Genomic DNA, 16,066 nt, shown 5'->3' on the forward strand with positions numbered 1-16,066 from the left:
TGGTTTTCAGGTAGGAAAGCACTAGCCTTTCAAAGGTTTTCATGACTACAGATGTTAGAGCAACTGGTCTGTAGTCATTCAGTTCCTTGATGGTGGGCTTCTTCGGCACTGGGATGATGGTAGAGCGTTTGAAGCAAGAAGGAACATAGCACATCTCTAGTGATTTATTGAAAATATGGGTGAAGATGGGGGCCAATTGGTCAGCACAGACTTTTAAGCAAGAAGGAGTTATCTTGTCTGGGCCTGGAGCTTTTCCTGGCTTTTGTCTGTGAAATAGGTCCTGCACTTCCTTTTCTGTGATCACTAGGGGTTGTGAACCCAATGAAATGGGGTCAGTTGTAGGAGGCTTGGCTGTTGTTGGTGTGTCTGAGATGGGGTTGTGGAGATAGGTGGCTGTAGTTTCCTTTCAAACCTGCAGTAAAACTCATTCAGGTCATCTGCCAGTTGTTGATTACCTTCAGCCTGGGAAGGAGGTTTGCCATAGCCGGTGATATTTTTAAGAGTTTTCCACATGTTTGCTGGTTCATTTGCTGAAAATTGATTCTTTAGCTTTTCAGAGTAGCTTCTTTTGCTGCTCTTATCTCCTTGTTAGTGCATTTCTGGCCTGATTGTACAGCATTTTATCACCTTTTCTGTAGGCTTCCTCTTGGAATGTCGTAGCTGCTTAAGTTTAGGTGTAAACCAAGGTTTGTTATTACTGTGTATTCGCAAGTTCCTTGTAGGTACATAGGTCTTCACAGAAGCTGACATATGATGTTACAGTATCTGTGAGTTCATCCAGGTCTGCAGAGGTATCTTTAAAATATTCCAATCAGTGCAGTCAAAACATGCCTGTAGCTTTAATTCTGATTCCTCCGTCCAGGTTTTCACTGATTTAATTATTGGTTTTATGGCTTTAAGTCTTTGCCTGTAAGCAGGTACAAGGTGAATCATGCAATGATCAGAGTGTCCTACAGCTGCACGTGGTAAAGACCGATAGGCATCTTTTAGTGTTGTGTAGCAGTGGTCTAGAGTATTCTTGCCTCTGGTGGGACAATTGACATGCTGAAAGTATTTTGGTAGTTCTTTCCTTAAGTTTGCCTTGTTTAGATCTCCCAAAACAATGGCCAGTGAATCCGGGTGTTTGGCTTCAGCCTCCATGATTTGGTCAGCTAGAGTTCGTAATGCCTCGTTTACACAGGCTTGTGGTGGGACATAAACAGCAATTAGAAGAAATGAGGAAAATTCACGAGGCGAATAGTAAGGTTTGCAGTTGATAATTAGAGTCTCTAAATTGTTGTCACAGAATTTGTAAATTATGTTAAAATCTTGACACCAGGATGAATTAATATATAGGCATAAGCCGCCTCCTTTCTTTTTACCAGATGTTTCTGGAATCCTGTCTGATCGTTCAATTTGAAATCCTGGAATGTTCAGGCTGCTATTTTCAATTGATTCATTTAACCAGGTTTCAGAGTTAAGGACTCATTGAAAGGGTATTTTTAGGAGGGAAATACCCCTCCAAGGGAGAATTCTAAATCAAGAAAGATGTTGCTTAGAAAGCAAAAATGTTATGTAACATCTGAAAAACAATGAGAAGTGGGGGTGTTTTAATTGTTTTGCTGATTGCTTGAAAATGTATTTAAACCATGTATTCGGAGCTGTAAGACGGTCTCACTTTCCTTCATAAGAGAACCCTTTTGCAAAAGCTTATGATATGTTTCTATATATCTTTTTAATAAATCTGCAGTTTACTTGTTCATGGTCTCCATTTTACTTTTTCTGAGGTTTGCTGTTTTTTTTTAAATCTCACAGATGCGTACTGGAATCATCCTGAGGTGTGCCGAAAGCAATTTGGTGAAAGTCCTGGACACTGAGGAGAGGCTGAATGGTAGGGCCTTGTACTGTTAATGTCAACCGCATAGTGGAACCGCAGGAACTGCTGGTGGGATGGCAGGATAGGTACGTGGAGATATGTCTCCATCAGGTCTATGGACGTTAGGAAGTCACCCTCTCGAATGCTCTCCAAGATTGACTGGAGAGACTGCATCTTGAATCTTCGGTAAATCAGATGTTTATTCAATCTTTTCAGGTCCAAAATGCTCTCCACACCACCCCTCCTGAGGTTTTTGGGACTACAAATAGGATAGAGTAGAACCCCTGCCCCTGTTGGTCCTTTGGGACTGGTTGAATAGCTTGAATGGCGAACAAGTGTTGGATTGCTACGTATGAAGAAATCAGGGGTGTGGAGAGAAATTCAAGGGTCAGACCTAGTCTTACCATATTCAGGATCCACGTATCTGTTGTAGTTGTTTCCCACTGACTGGGGAATAGGTTTAAGCACCCGCCAATGGGAGGGGTGGGGTCTGCTGTCACTTGGAGTGATGAAAGGGGCGACTGCCTGTGCCACAAAATGGTCGCTTGCCTTGGAAATGTTGTCTATTTTGTCCCTAAACCCGGATCTGTCCGGTTGTTGGTCTTGTCTGAGGGTGTACATCTTTTGGGATAAGTTGAGTCAAACCCAGTGTCTGTGGGCCAAAAGGAATGTGTATGGAAATAGGGTGAAGCGTGGAGGTCAGCTCATTTGTAAAGCGAAGGCAGGACTTTTCTTCTGTTCTTGGTCTCTACCAGAATGGGCTCTAAAGCCTCTCCAAACAGCTTGCTAACTTTGAAAGGAGCAGAGGATTATTTCCACTTATACTTCATGTCCGCCTGCCAAAGGCGAAGCCACAGTAGGTGACGGGCCGCCACCGAAGAAGCAATCGCCCTTGAAGCAAATTTGGCGGCATTCAAGGTGGCATCCATTGAGAATTCCGTAGCCACTTTCAGTTTGTTAATGTCCTGGTGGAAGCGGAGGTCAACAGGAGAAGCTCTCTCAAGCATCTGACAGAGCCAGAGTAATGAGGCCCTGTTGAAGAATGAGGCGGCTGTTGTTGCTTTGACTGCCCAGGCAGCCGCTTGATGCATCTTGTGGAGGATCAGTTCTGCCTTTTTATCCTGTTTTCAGAGCATTGTTTGTGTCGTTAGACAAGATGGTGGAGGATGTTAAGGTTGCCACAGGGCCATCTATAGTTGGTGATTGCAGTGTCTCAAAGAAATCTGGAGCCACATTATAAAATCTCTTGTAGATCCCGCTTGGGGGAGGGTATATTCCTGGTTGGGTCCACTGTCTTAGGACCACGTCCCTGAATAGTTTAGGTGATGGAATTTCCTCACTCTCCGCGGTTGGTTCTGAAAAGAGCAACTCACTTGGGTCTACTAGGTCTAATGCTGACACTGTTGTAGCAGGGTCAGCCCTCAGGTGCGCCGCTGCTTTGGCCTTAAATAATAATGATTTAAAGAGCACTGAGCGAAAGAGCCCTGCAAAGGCCTGGAGATCTGGAGCCATCCCCTCATCCTCAGATAGCTCCATCTCTTTTAAGTCCTCATCTCCTAAGAACGATACCTCCGCTCTGCATGGAGGCAGGGGGTGAGTGAGCCCTTTGGAAGTTTGCCAGATCTCTTTGATGATGGGATGCCATATATTGGTCTTGGTGCAGGGGAGTTTCAGGTGCTACAGGAACAGCCTAACATCCCTGCTGTAGGCCTGCAGCAGTGCCCTGTGCTATGGCCTCTAAAATCATAGTTTTCATTTGGTCAACAATTTCTGGGCCTTGACTTTCCCTTGTCCCGCCACAATGGGTATAAAGGTGGCCTCTGCTGTAGTTTTCATCCTCTTTGGAGATGGCTCTATAAAAACCTCATTGCTATCTGTTAAAAGGGATGGATGAGAAAATTGCTCTCTAGTGCCATCTGGCGACCTGACCTGAGAGCATAGTGGAATCTGTTGCTTTACCTCAATTGGCCGGTTTATCTGCTGTGCTGGTAAAGTGCGGGAAATTTCAACCTTTCCCTCTCTAGGGGAACTTTACCCCTTCGTTCTCTACGCTTCCCTCTCCGCCAAGGCAATTCTTTTGTCAATGGCCTTCTGGTTCCTCCAGGCATCCTTCTCCTCTGTTTTTGAAGCTCTCTGGGAAGAGAGGGCTTTAGCCTTTAATTTGGCCGCTGCTCCTTTAATGGCCAACTTCGGCCCTGTGGAGCTTTTCGGATGTCTCTGGGTCTGGATCGGCAATCCTTGATCCTGTTCACTCCCCCTTGGCACTCTCGGGGTCGTGGGATCCTCCATTTTGCTTTCTGTCCCTCCAGACAAGGCAGGCTTGTTCCTATGCAGAACCTTGGTGCTGTGGCTTTCCCCCACACTCTTTGCTGCTTCTGAGTATGCCCCAGTATTCAACTGGGCAGTGATTCTAGCCCTCTCTGATGCCTGTTGGACCTGGATAGGATCCTCTACTCTATTCAGGAGCTGGAACAGTAGTGGCTATGCCGGACAGACCAGGGAGAAAATGACTGTGCTGGAAGGGCTGGGGAAGCCAAACGTGGTAAAGGTGTCTATGCCGGACAGACTGGGGAGCCAACCAATGGATGGGGCGAGGCCGTATGGCCAGACCTACTGGCGAGCCAGCCGTGAGGAGGGCGGTTGTGCTGGACAGACCAGGGAGCCAACTGATTAAAAAAGGTGAGGCTGCTATGCCAGACAGATCGGGGGAGCTAGCCTAGCCATTTGCTGTCCTGCGAAGGCTTACGTGGAGCCAGGATCTTACTTTAAATTTCCATAATCCAAGGAATAACTGTTCTTTGTTCTAAGAGCACTCTTCTCCATGTCTCCTCTGATCAAAGACTGAGTCAAAACTGGGCATGTGTAGGCAAAGGAGGCGTGACCAAAAATTTGATTGACTCAGTCTCCAAGGGAAGAGCAGAATTAATCCATTCCTTGGATTCTTTGCTCAGTGCACTGGAGAATCTCCTGATTCAAGGTACAATACTACTGCAGTTGTTACCTGGAACTTCTAAAAAGGAATGGAAGAGCCTTTGGCTTTTGATATAAGACTTCCATTTCTTTTAACTTTAACATGGAACAAGTGGGGGATGAGGGATATAATATAGCATAAGATCTAATTCTAATTTTTTAAAAATCTGGATCAGGTGTGTTAAAAACTTCCTAAAATCAATGACCTGCTTTGTTATTAAAGCCCTCTGTAAGTTGAGAAGGTAATAGCTGAAAGATTGCTTTTAAGCTAACTGTGCACCACAGCAATCCAAGACCTCAAAATACTCTTTCAGATGTGAAGCAAATAAATAACTTAGAGGCTTCTCAATTAGTGACATGATGTTTACAGAGTTTTTCTCCATATAGTGAGTGGTACCAATTTTAACATTTTTCAACACATGCAATTATCAATCTTTAGTAGTTTCAGTCATGGCTTTAAGTTTTATTTGCTCCTTTATCTTCTAGATCAGTGGTAGTCAACTTGGTCCCTACCGCCCACTAGTGGGCATTCCAGCTTTCATTATGGGTGGTAGGAGTTTTGTCTGATACTGAAGCACTTTCCTTTTTTTTATTTAATTGACTTTTAAAAAAATTTTCATAGCATTATTTAAAAATATTTTCATTAGGTTTTCATAAAATTCCCCATGACAATTTAAATTTCTGAAAATATACTATTTGTATCGCCCACGCATAAGTTTTGTTCACGTTACGTAAGTGAAACTAAATAGTGCTATAGTGTGACCGCAAACAAACGAACCTCGTCCCAGAATAGCTCGCGCATCTCCCCCCATACCACCCAACTGTAACAGACAAGCAGAGCTGGTAGCCCCCCACCCCCAAACCTACTTTATAAATCACCATTACTGTGGAACTGGTGGGCGGATAGAAAATGTTACTACTAACAGAGATACAAAAGTGGGCGGTAGGTATAAAAAGGTTGACTACCCCTGTTCTAGATGTTCTCATGAGCTTGTTTTCATTTTTGTTGTTCTTCTATGTATGGGTCTATAAAAAAAGTTTTGTTATATTAATGAAAAAACTTCTGCTCACAGAAGGAGAATTAAGCTTATAGAATAGATTCCATGGATCCTACCTTCCCTGAGCATAAGCTGAAATTTTAAAAACCCTGCAACAAAACACATCCATTGCCTTAATGCAATATCAATACTTCTAAATAGTAAGATATTATCAGCTTTTGTACTAAGCCCATTTAAAAAATAGGTTTTTTAACATGATAGCCCAAATATTACAGATCTACTATAATAGGAAGCATTTTCAAGAAGTCCATTTACATACTTAAAAATTGTTAACATCCTCAATGAAGTACCTTCTTCCACAATAAAAATGTAACATAGTATACTATAGAATTTATTAGAATTAAGCAAAGGAATGTATCTTACCTCTGTTTGTATATTTATAACTGATCCAACTCCATTTTCAGTGCTTATATTACTGGAACTATTGTTTGGAGAACTAGGGCCAGATCCAGGAGCACTATTGCATGCAGATTCTAAAATATGTTAAAAATGTTTATTAATATCCTTAACAAGTATTAAATATTTGTGAGGTTTATGGAAACTAGATCATGTACTACCAGATCTCTGTGTAACTGCTGACTTTGTATTAATAATCTTTTCTGAACAGACTGATTCTCAGTCCTGGACCTCTGCTTAAAGAACCAGTAGGCAGTCACGGTGAGAAGTTCAACTTCATGTGCACCAGTTACGCTCCTTCCTGAATAAGGAGGCTCTTCTCTTAGTCACTCATGTTCTAGTCATCTCTCACAGGAAGTTGTCAACTTACAACTACAATTGGGACCAGAATTTTACTGCTAAGCAAGGCAGTTGTTAAGTGAGTCATGCCTGATTTTATGACTTTTTTTGCCGCAGTTAAGCTAATCACTATGGTTGTTAAGTGAATCATGTTAAGTGAATCCATCTTCCCTTATTTGCTTATCGAAACCAGCTGGGAAGGTTGCAGATGATGATCACATGAGCCTTGGACTTACAACCATCAAAATATATGCCATTTAACAAACACTTAAATTTTGATCATGTGATTGTGGGGAATCTGTGACAGCCATAAGTGCAAGAAACAATCCTAACTCACTTTTTTCAGTACCACTGTAACTTTGAACAGTCTCTGTACAAATGGTTGTAGGACTACCTGCATTGCATGAGGCTACCTTTGAAGAGTATCCGGACGTTTCCACTGATACAGACTTTGGCTGTGTGACCAATTTTGAGCGCACCCAAACCATTGAGTGTTGGTTTGCTTCTGGGTCCAATTCAAGATATTGGTTATGATATTTAAAGCCCTAGATTACACAGAGCCAGGTTACTGAAGAATCATCTTCTCTTCATTAATTCAGACCATTTCATCTGGTAAGGTAGAGAAGACATATTATGGATTCTGTCAGCTAAAGTATTTTGACTGGCAGAGTCCAGGAAGGGAGGCTTCTCTACCATTCCCCCTCACACACACACACATTCTGAATATCCTCCCCCAGAGGTGAGGTGGGTCCTCACTCTCCTGGTTTTTGGAAGAGTTTGAAGACCTGGCTCTGCTGATTGGCATGGAACTCACTAAAGAGTATGTAACCTTGGGGTTGGGTTAGTGCTTTGAAGGCTCTCCACTTTCCTTTTTAATTATTCTATTCTTGTTTTAACTGTCTTTTATTGAAATATGCTTTTATATAGTTTTTATGGTTTTAATTGTTGATTATCCAGAGTTGTTCTGTGAATAAGATGGGAAGGACTTGAAACGTGAATAAAAATGCTAAATCCAGTCTGAACATCTGGCTGACTGTGCAACGAACCATAATAATAATAATAATAATAATAATAATAATAATAATAATAATAATAATAATAATAATAATAATAAAAAATAAATCAACTAATTAAATGGAATAAAATATTACTTTTCAAGGATATGAAGGAATATCACATAGAAGGTATTTTGGCTGTTCTCTATAAGATTGCAGGGAATAGACACTGACTTTGCTCACAGGGAGACAAATTCTGGTTGAATGTTTAGGAACAATATCCTGACAGCAAACCCCTTCCCCAGTTTTAAAATTTAAAGAGCTGATTCCAAGGGAAGAGTTGGTGACATTTTTTCACTGGATATATTCAATGCAATGATAAAGACACTTTACCTTACACTGATCAAGGAGTTTCATCTGAATGGCTCTTTCCATCTCTATGGTTGTATATAATACCATATGAATCCCATTGTTAAAGCATCCCTGGCATGTGGCCATCCAAGTGACTATTTAAACACTTCCAGTGAAAGAGTCCATTATCTTTCTATTGAGCAGCTTTTGCAGATGCAATTAAAATTTGTTTTCGTGTAACTTAAACTTACTGTTTTGTCTTCTGGAACAACACTGGACAGATCTATCCCATCTTCTATATCACAGCCCTGTTGATAGTTGAAGACAGCTATTCCCACAGTCTTGTCCAAACTAAAGATATGTAATGTCTCCAACTGTCCCTCATAATTTTTTTCTTCCAAATTTCTTATTATCACTTTGGATGCTCCCCTGTGGACATGCTTCAGTTAGTCTACGTCTGTAGGAGCCAAGTAGGCTGAGTCCAAGGGCAGGATTAAATGTGCCATCAGTTTGATGTCACTACATTCCCACATGAGAATTATCTAGCACCGACTTGGCTTGACCATTAGTAGATCAGATTCTTGTAAATAATAATAAACTTTTAGTGCTTTGAACTCAATTCCTCTTCTGGGTTACTTATACTTCACAATATCCTTCCTAAAATTTGTGCCACAATTGGATGCAACATGCTAGCTACAGGTAGTCCTCGACTTACAACAGTTCATTTAGTGACCATTCAAAGTTATAATAGTGACTTATGACTATTTTTCACACTTACTAGAGTTGCGACATCCCCATAGTCATTTGGGTCAATCCCCAAATTCAGACATTTGGCAACTGACTCATATTTATGACAGTTGCAGTGTTGCAGTCTGCTGACGAACAAAGTCAATGGGGAAGCCAGATTCACTTAATAACTGTGTTACTAATTTAATAATTGCAATGATTCACTTAACAATTGTGGCAAGAAAGATCATAACATGGGGCAAAACTCACTTAACAAATGTCATCCTTAGCAACAAAAATTTTGGGCTCAATTGTGGTCGTAAGTTGAGGACTACCTGTATGGCATGACCAATGCAGAACAGAACAAGAATTTATCTGAATCCTGACACTAGATTTTTGTGATAAAGCCTAAGATTGCATTTGCTTTGTTTGCTGCTCTATTACAATGTTGGCTCCTCTCAAGACACCTAGATCCAATTCACATTTATGCTTCCTAGTATTGTGCCTATACTGATGCTTTTGTGAAGGAATTTCTAGATGAAAGGGGAAAAAACAGGACCACTGCAACAGAGATACTTGAGCCTGGGACAGGATGAAATGTGAGAAACTGCCGTAGAATAATTTAGTTAAGTGTAAATTGAACTGGAGAATTATTTAATCTGGTTTTCAAATTCTTTATCATATTAAAAAAAGCAATGAAGTTAGAAATTTTCTGTGATTTCTCAAAGATCATAGGGATCATAAGTTCTGATACAATTTTTGCAAATTTCTTCCTGAATATACTGTTCCTATCCTGAAGATTTAAACTTGTTCCTTGAAGGCAGATGCTCTTTAACTAACTCTTCCCTTAATTTGTATAGCTTTTCCCTCCCTGTGTTAATATGTTTAGGTCCATTTGAGAATGAAAGTGAAAATAATGGGAGCTGAAACTGTCTGCCCTCTGCCCATCAACACCTGCTATCATCTTCTCCAAGCAGCAGCTCTATCATTTTTTATTATCTCCTTACCTCCTACTATACTATTATTTTTGAAACATTTGTAACAAAAATTAAGATCATTGCAATTGTCTTAATCTTCATAATTACTTCCCAATCTATCTGATTGTTTTGAAATTAAAATGTAGTAAAATGGTGCCATTCCAACTTACCTGTGACATCTAATGGACGTTTTTTAAGAGCTGTAGCTACAGGACTATCTTTTCGTCTTAACAAAGGACTGCTGCGCCTTTCAGCAACCTTCTGCTTTAATCTAGATCGCAATTTGAGATTGGGTTCAGATGCTGAAATTGACAAAAGTGAAATTAAATGTATTTCATCAAAATAGAATTTCTAGTAACAATGCCTCACTGACAGAAAAAATACCCATCTAAGAAAACACATTATTATAAGTACAATATAACAGAAAAAATACATAAGAAATATGATTAATAGTATATTAAGATATAGATAAAAGGTAGCTGATCCAGAACAAGCACAAAAGCAAATAAAACCTAGGCCTTTGGAACAATTTAAATACAATAATAGTTAAAAATAATATTCATTCATTTATTCTATTATTTTTAAATCCACCCTCCATAATATTTAGTTTATTCAAAGAATGCTGATTAATATAATACAACAATATTAGTTTCCCACTCCTTGCAAACCAGGCCCAAAGTGTTTTAAACTACTAAATCTATTTGCAAATTGTTAGCCTCTCATCTATATACTATATTAATAACAAAATAGTTAACAGAAAAAAGTATAAAAGCAGTAAAGATTATTAATAATAATAAAAAAGAAAGAAGATTAAAATTCCAAAACTCTCTGTTAAAAAACTGTTATCGTAATCAACTTGTAGAAAATTTATTACCACTTCAATCAGAGATCATCCCCAAAATTAATCCTAATTGGTTCCTGATCAAAGGTTCACATTTATTTCTTAATGCAATCTATCAATTGCTGATTGATTAAATATCGTAAGACCAATTTCCAAAACCAATTTATCTTCCCCCAAAAAGCCAAATGAAATTGTTCCCCAATTAAATGTAATTATTCCCATTCTCCTTCAAACCTCTTAAAAAGACCCATTTACCCCTCATCCACCCAGACGGTTTTCTACTAATATATAAAACCACAGGATTAAGCTTCATTTCAGGAAGGTATATGAAGACGCTCTATTTCTGGATCCATGTTTCTTCCCAGCCAATTTACTGCCACAGAATCACACTCTTGGCTCTGAGTACCTTCTGCAGTTTGTGTTGTTGTATTGTTTCTTGCTAATGAATCTGCTGCTTTAAAAACAAATTTCTTTTGTGGATCTAAAGTATCTAGGGCTGGTTTCTTCAGAATATTTTCCATGATCTTTATGAGTTCATCAAATCTTTTGGGGAAAAAATCAGCTAGAGGTTGCATGATGCTAAGAAGTTTCTCCCCCTCCCAATGTGTCAGCTTCCTCCTTCTCTGTAATCCAATATGTTGTTGCTTGATGAAGTAGATAAGCAGAACTAGAACACCAAACAAATCAAAGGAATTATTTTGATCCAAAACCTTTTTTTCAAGGCCTCCCTGTGGTGAATATTCAACAAATATTCAACAGATTCCCTGTGGTGAATATTCAACAAAATGTAATCCAAATACAAACACTTTCACCATGCAAAGACACAATGCTATGCTTCCATACAAGAAAGCAGAAACTGGTGTAAACAATCAAATAAATCAAAGAGAAAGCAGAAATAGCAGAGAGAATCCAGTTGGGGGTTGAAATAAATCAGCATTTAGCCAGCCAATTAATATTTAAAGTTAAAAAACAAAAACAAAAGTTCAAAAAGTGAGTTAAGAGCCAGGGGTGGCACAGTGAATTCGGCAGTTTGAGTCTCACCAGTTCAGGGTTCACTCAGTCTTTTTGAGGTGGGTAAAATGACGACTCAGATTGTTGGGGGCAATATGTTGATCTTGTAAACCTCTTAGTGAGGGCTCTAAAGCACTGTGAAGTGGTATATAAGTCTAAATGCTATTGTTATTGCAAGTCCCAGGCATACTTACAAAAACTTTCTGCCAGTAGGAAGAGATTAAAAAAAAAGGCCACTGACTTTCTGGATAGTCTCACAAGGAGCTGTAATCTTCAAGATTTCCCCTCCCAGTTGAGTCCATAGCCACCCAAAAGTCATCTTGGGTCATTCTTAGGTGCCCCCATTCAAATCCAAGGAACAGGGCCACCAAAGAACCAGTTCTGGCAGTCAACACAGTAGATTGTGGGTAAGAGAAGAAAAAAGCCCTCACCCTTGAACAGTCATTTTGGGGAGGAACTTAAATCCACCATCTCAAAAAGACTTTGGGTGAGACTTCCGCTTGGCGCCACCTTTCTCGCTGGGTGCTAATTTATGGCACTCCGCACTGGATATGGTAAAAGCTGGTGAAAACAGCAACGAACCGCTGTTCCCGGCTTCAATTTCCCTCTCTGGTTGAAAGAGAGAGAAAGAGCAGGGGGGGAGAGTGGTAGATTCCCCTAGGGACTTTGTTTTTGTTATGCAAAGTCCTGAAAGGTCGAATCCCATTGAATCCTCCTTTAATCTCCAGTATTCAGTGCGCTTCTGCAAAAGCAGGAAAAGAGGAAGGTGTCCACTTCTGCTAACAATTGAATTCTTTTTGTGGATTTCTATAAGCAGGCAGAAGAAGCATGAGTGAACAATTATTGGTTTGCAAGTATTTTTGACTTTCTGACTTCCACCTTCTTTAAAAAGAGAATTCCCCCCCCCTTCCTTTAATTGTTTAAAATGGCGTTTGAGACCAACTGAAAGTAGAGCTATAAAGGGAAGGGAAAGGAAAGGAGCCTTGCTGCAAAATCGAAACTGAATGGAGATTTTATCTTATTGTGTTGGACTGTGGATTGTTGGATTATATTACGTTGTTTAAGTATTTCATAAGGGGATTCTCAGCAAGAACTTTGCCATGAAGGTTCTCTCAGAAGAATGGATTCGTGACTTTATACAGGATTACACAGAAAGAATGTATTTAATTATTCAAAAATACGAATTGATAAAAAATGGGGACGTTTTGGATGAGAGCTTGGAGGAAATTAACCAGTGTAATCAGGACTTGGAAAATGGAATGAAGGAGATACAAACAAAAGTGGATAAATATGAAGATATGATCGTGAATAAACAAGTTGAGGTAAAGAAGTTTTCTTTAAATAGTTTGGATGAAATGCCTGAATTTGTGCTACAGGAGGCTGTCTCCCGAACCGAAAAAACTCACAGGGTTAATGCTTTCCAAGAGTTCTCTTTTTGGACTCATGAAATATACGGCAGTAATTTGTGGATTCTTGGATATAAGGAACTACTAGGAAATATTGTGATTGACTTTTCAAAAGGAGTAATGAAGGAAAGACAGAGATTAATGCATCAAAAAAAATGGCAAGAGGCAAAAGTATTATCCTTGAAACAAGGTTATTTTGAAATATTAACAGACAAAAATATTAGTGTTCCTGAAAGACAATATGTGAGGAAGATCTGGAAGAAATGGGTTGATTATATGTTTTATATCTATCATAAAAGACTAGATATTTGGATTTATACTGGATTTTGATGAGGAAGGACTAAAGTTGAATAGATATTGTAATTTTCTGTATTGAAATTTTATAATGTGTTGTACTGAATTTTAAATAGAATATTTTCGAAAGATCTTATGTAAGAAAGACCTGGGGGGAAAATTATATGGTTATAGATATATAAGGGAGATATTCTCTGAATGGGATTGGATTTTTATGCTTTAGCTGGTTTTAAATACTTTAGGATTAATTTGTTCTATTGCTTTACATATCTTATTACTGTTAATTGTTATTTTTTTTTGAAGGATTTTGGTTATGTTAGGAGGAAGTCAGAGCTAGAGAGGGAAAATTGGTATAATAGTTTTGGGGAAAAATTTTCTTAGCATATGTTTGTTTTATTTTTAACTATATCTTGTGCTTGTTCCGGGAAGTCAGGGGGGAGGGGATTAGTGAAGGGAGGGGGGTTGGGGGGAAAGGGGGAAAAAATTTTTTGTAAAACTTTTTGAATAAAAAAAAAAAGACTTTGGGTGGGTTATAACATATTAAAATTATAATTATTTCATAAGATTGAATCAAAGTATAAAAAACAACAAATCAACACTCTTTGGAGATAAAATAAAATTTAGATAAGGTTGAAGTTTCAAATGAAATTATTTCAGTCTGGCAAGGTACTGCCCAATATAATCTGAGATTGCTATATAGGGCATTACAGGTAGTCCTTAACTTACAACCATAATTGAGCCCAAAATTTATGTTGTTAAGTAAGACATTTGTTAAGTGAGTTTTGCCCCATTTTGCGACCTTTCTTGCCACAGTTGTTAAGTTAATCACTGCAGTTGTTTAGTAACATGATTGTTAAGGGAATCTGGCTTCCCCACTGACTGCTTGTTAGAATGTCACAAAAAGTGATCACAAGTCCCCAGAACACTGCAACTGTTATAAATATGAGTCAGTTAACAAGCATCTGAGTTTTGATCAAGTGACCTTGGGGATGCCTCAACAGTTGTGTGAAAAATAGTCATAAGTTACTTTTTTCAGTGCTGTCATAACTTTGAACCATTACTAAATGAATTGTTGTAAGTCAAGACTACATGTACTAGTAGTTCAAATAGAATAGAATAGAATAGAATAGAATAGAATAGAATAGAATTTTTTTATTGGCCAAGTGTGATTGAACACACAAGGAATTTGTCTTGGTGCATATGCTCTCAGTGTACATAAAAGAAAAGAAACATTCATCAAGGTACAACATTTACAACAGGAGTTGAAACAGTTTATGTCCAGGATGTGAGGGATCTGTAAATATTTTCACGGCCCTCTTCTTGATTCGTGCAGTATACAGGTCCTCAATGGAAGGCAGGTTGGTAGCAATTATTTTTTCTGCAGTTCTAATTATCCTCTGAAGTCTGTGTCTTTCTTGTTGGGTTGCAGAACCGAACCAGACAGTTATAGAGGTGCAAATGACAGACTCAATAATTCCTCTGTAGAAATCTATTGGTATCCGGTGCATTAACTTTCAAGAGATCTGACCCTGCCTGCAATAGCAGACCTGAACTAATAATAATCTTGTCATCACACCATAGTCCAGTTGAAACTTTTGGGTGAACTTCAAATGCTGTGTCAGATTAAAGTAATTAATTAAGTTGTTACAGTAATAGAGGTCAGTGAAGATCAAGGTATGAGTGAGTGCCAGAATATCTTTATGGTAGCCAAAGTTGATCTAAGGGCTCCCTGTTATACCCCCACAGAGTTTAAGTAATAGCCACAAGTCCAGGTGGAGCCTTAAGTCACTCCTTCAGGGAGGCGCATGATCACATCAAAAATAACTAAAAGGACCAATAACTCTGAATGATGGCTGATATACCTAAACTCTGTCTTGAAGGGATTTACAATTGAATTTATTTTGCCTGACAACCTCCAAACTCTAATTCAAACTTGACACATCTCTGACTTAGTGCCTGGGATGACAATCTATAGCTGACAGTATACAATCCTAACATATGGATAACCTGCCACAGTGGATATTGAAGGGCATAGCTAAAGACCAAGGCCTGAAATACTCTATACTAATGTAACCTACCATTTTTTTTGTAGTATAAGAGGCACCTTAGTTTTTGGGGAGGAAAATAGGGGAAAAAAATTCTGCCTATCAGGTATTCATCTGGCTAGTCCTTAGCCTGGTCAGCTTCAGCACATTAGTTCGCTCGCTGGTTTTGAGGTTAGGGCTGGTTGGGGCTAAAAAACAGCTTCTAAAGCACAGCTGATCGTCGGAGGGAGCTCCAGTGACTAAAGCAGGCAAAGCGGTAAGAGAAGGCAGCAGCTGTTCCGGGTAGCCATTTTGGGCACCAGGCGCAAGGCTACATTCGGATATAAGACGTACCCAAACAGGAGGGGAAAAATGTGTCTTATACTCCGAAAAACATGGTAGGTATTAAATGCTGCTCTACAGTTTAAATTATCCACTTATGTAGGAGTAGAACCTACACCTACGAATGTAATCATAGTCATCTTGGAACTGTATCCCAGTCTGAAATCCAACTGAAAGAATCCAAGCCAAAGGAAAATTATTCAGTACCATTCAGTATATCTTTGCACAAAAGAAAGTAAGATATTTAAAAATATTATCTTAAATTTAAATTTAATATGGAAAAAGTCACTCTTTCAATTCTGAAGCTGTACATGGCTTTATACACCAAACCCACTACTCTCTACCTACTAAATTGGGAAGAGAAACTAGATGGGAAAGGATATTATAGTTTAATGTAATCACTGTTTGTGATGCCCAATTTCAGCTACTTCTCTCACTACCATATTTTGTACTAATGGACCTCTTCAGACCATCTTCAAGG

The 16,066-nt window shown here is 39.0% G+C and overlaps 1 protein-coding gene across 15 annotated transcripts in view; it reads right to left on the reverse strand.

Moving 5' to 3' along the window:
• The window catches only part of HDAC4 (histone deacetylase 4), a 612,734-nt gene that overhangs the window by 290,212 nt on the left and 306,456 nt on the right, over positions 1 to 16,066 (reverse strand). For all 15 annotated transcript variants that reach the window (XR_009155364.1, XM_058185449.1, XM_058185442.1 and 12 more), the window contains 2 exons: positions 9,838 to 9,969; positions 6,247 to 6,356 (listed from right to left, as the gene is read on the reverse strand). Coding sequence is in view for 14 of the 15 variants with exons in the window: in XM_058185449.1 (XP_058041432.1) it covers positions 6,247 to 6,356; positions 9,838 to 9,969 (242 nt within the window). In the remaining variant the exon portion in view is untranslated. The remainder of the gene's footprint in view (positions 1 to 6,246; positions 6,357 to 9,837; positions 9,970 to 16,066) is intronic.

Source organism: Ahaetulla prasina, chromosome 1, assembly GCF_028640845.1.
Source record: "Ahaetulla prasina isolate Xishuangbanna chromosome 1, ASM2864084v1, whole genome shotgun sequence".
NCBI classification, from domain to species: domain Eukaryota; kingdom Metazoa; phylum Chordata; class Lepidosauria; order Squamata; family Colubridae; genus Ahaetulla; species Ahaetulla prasina.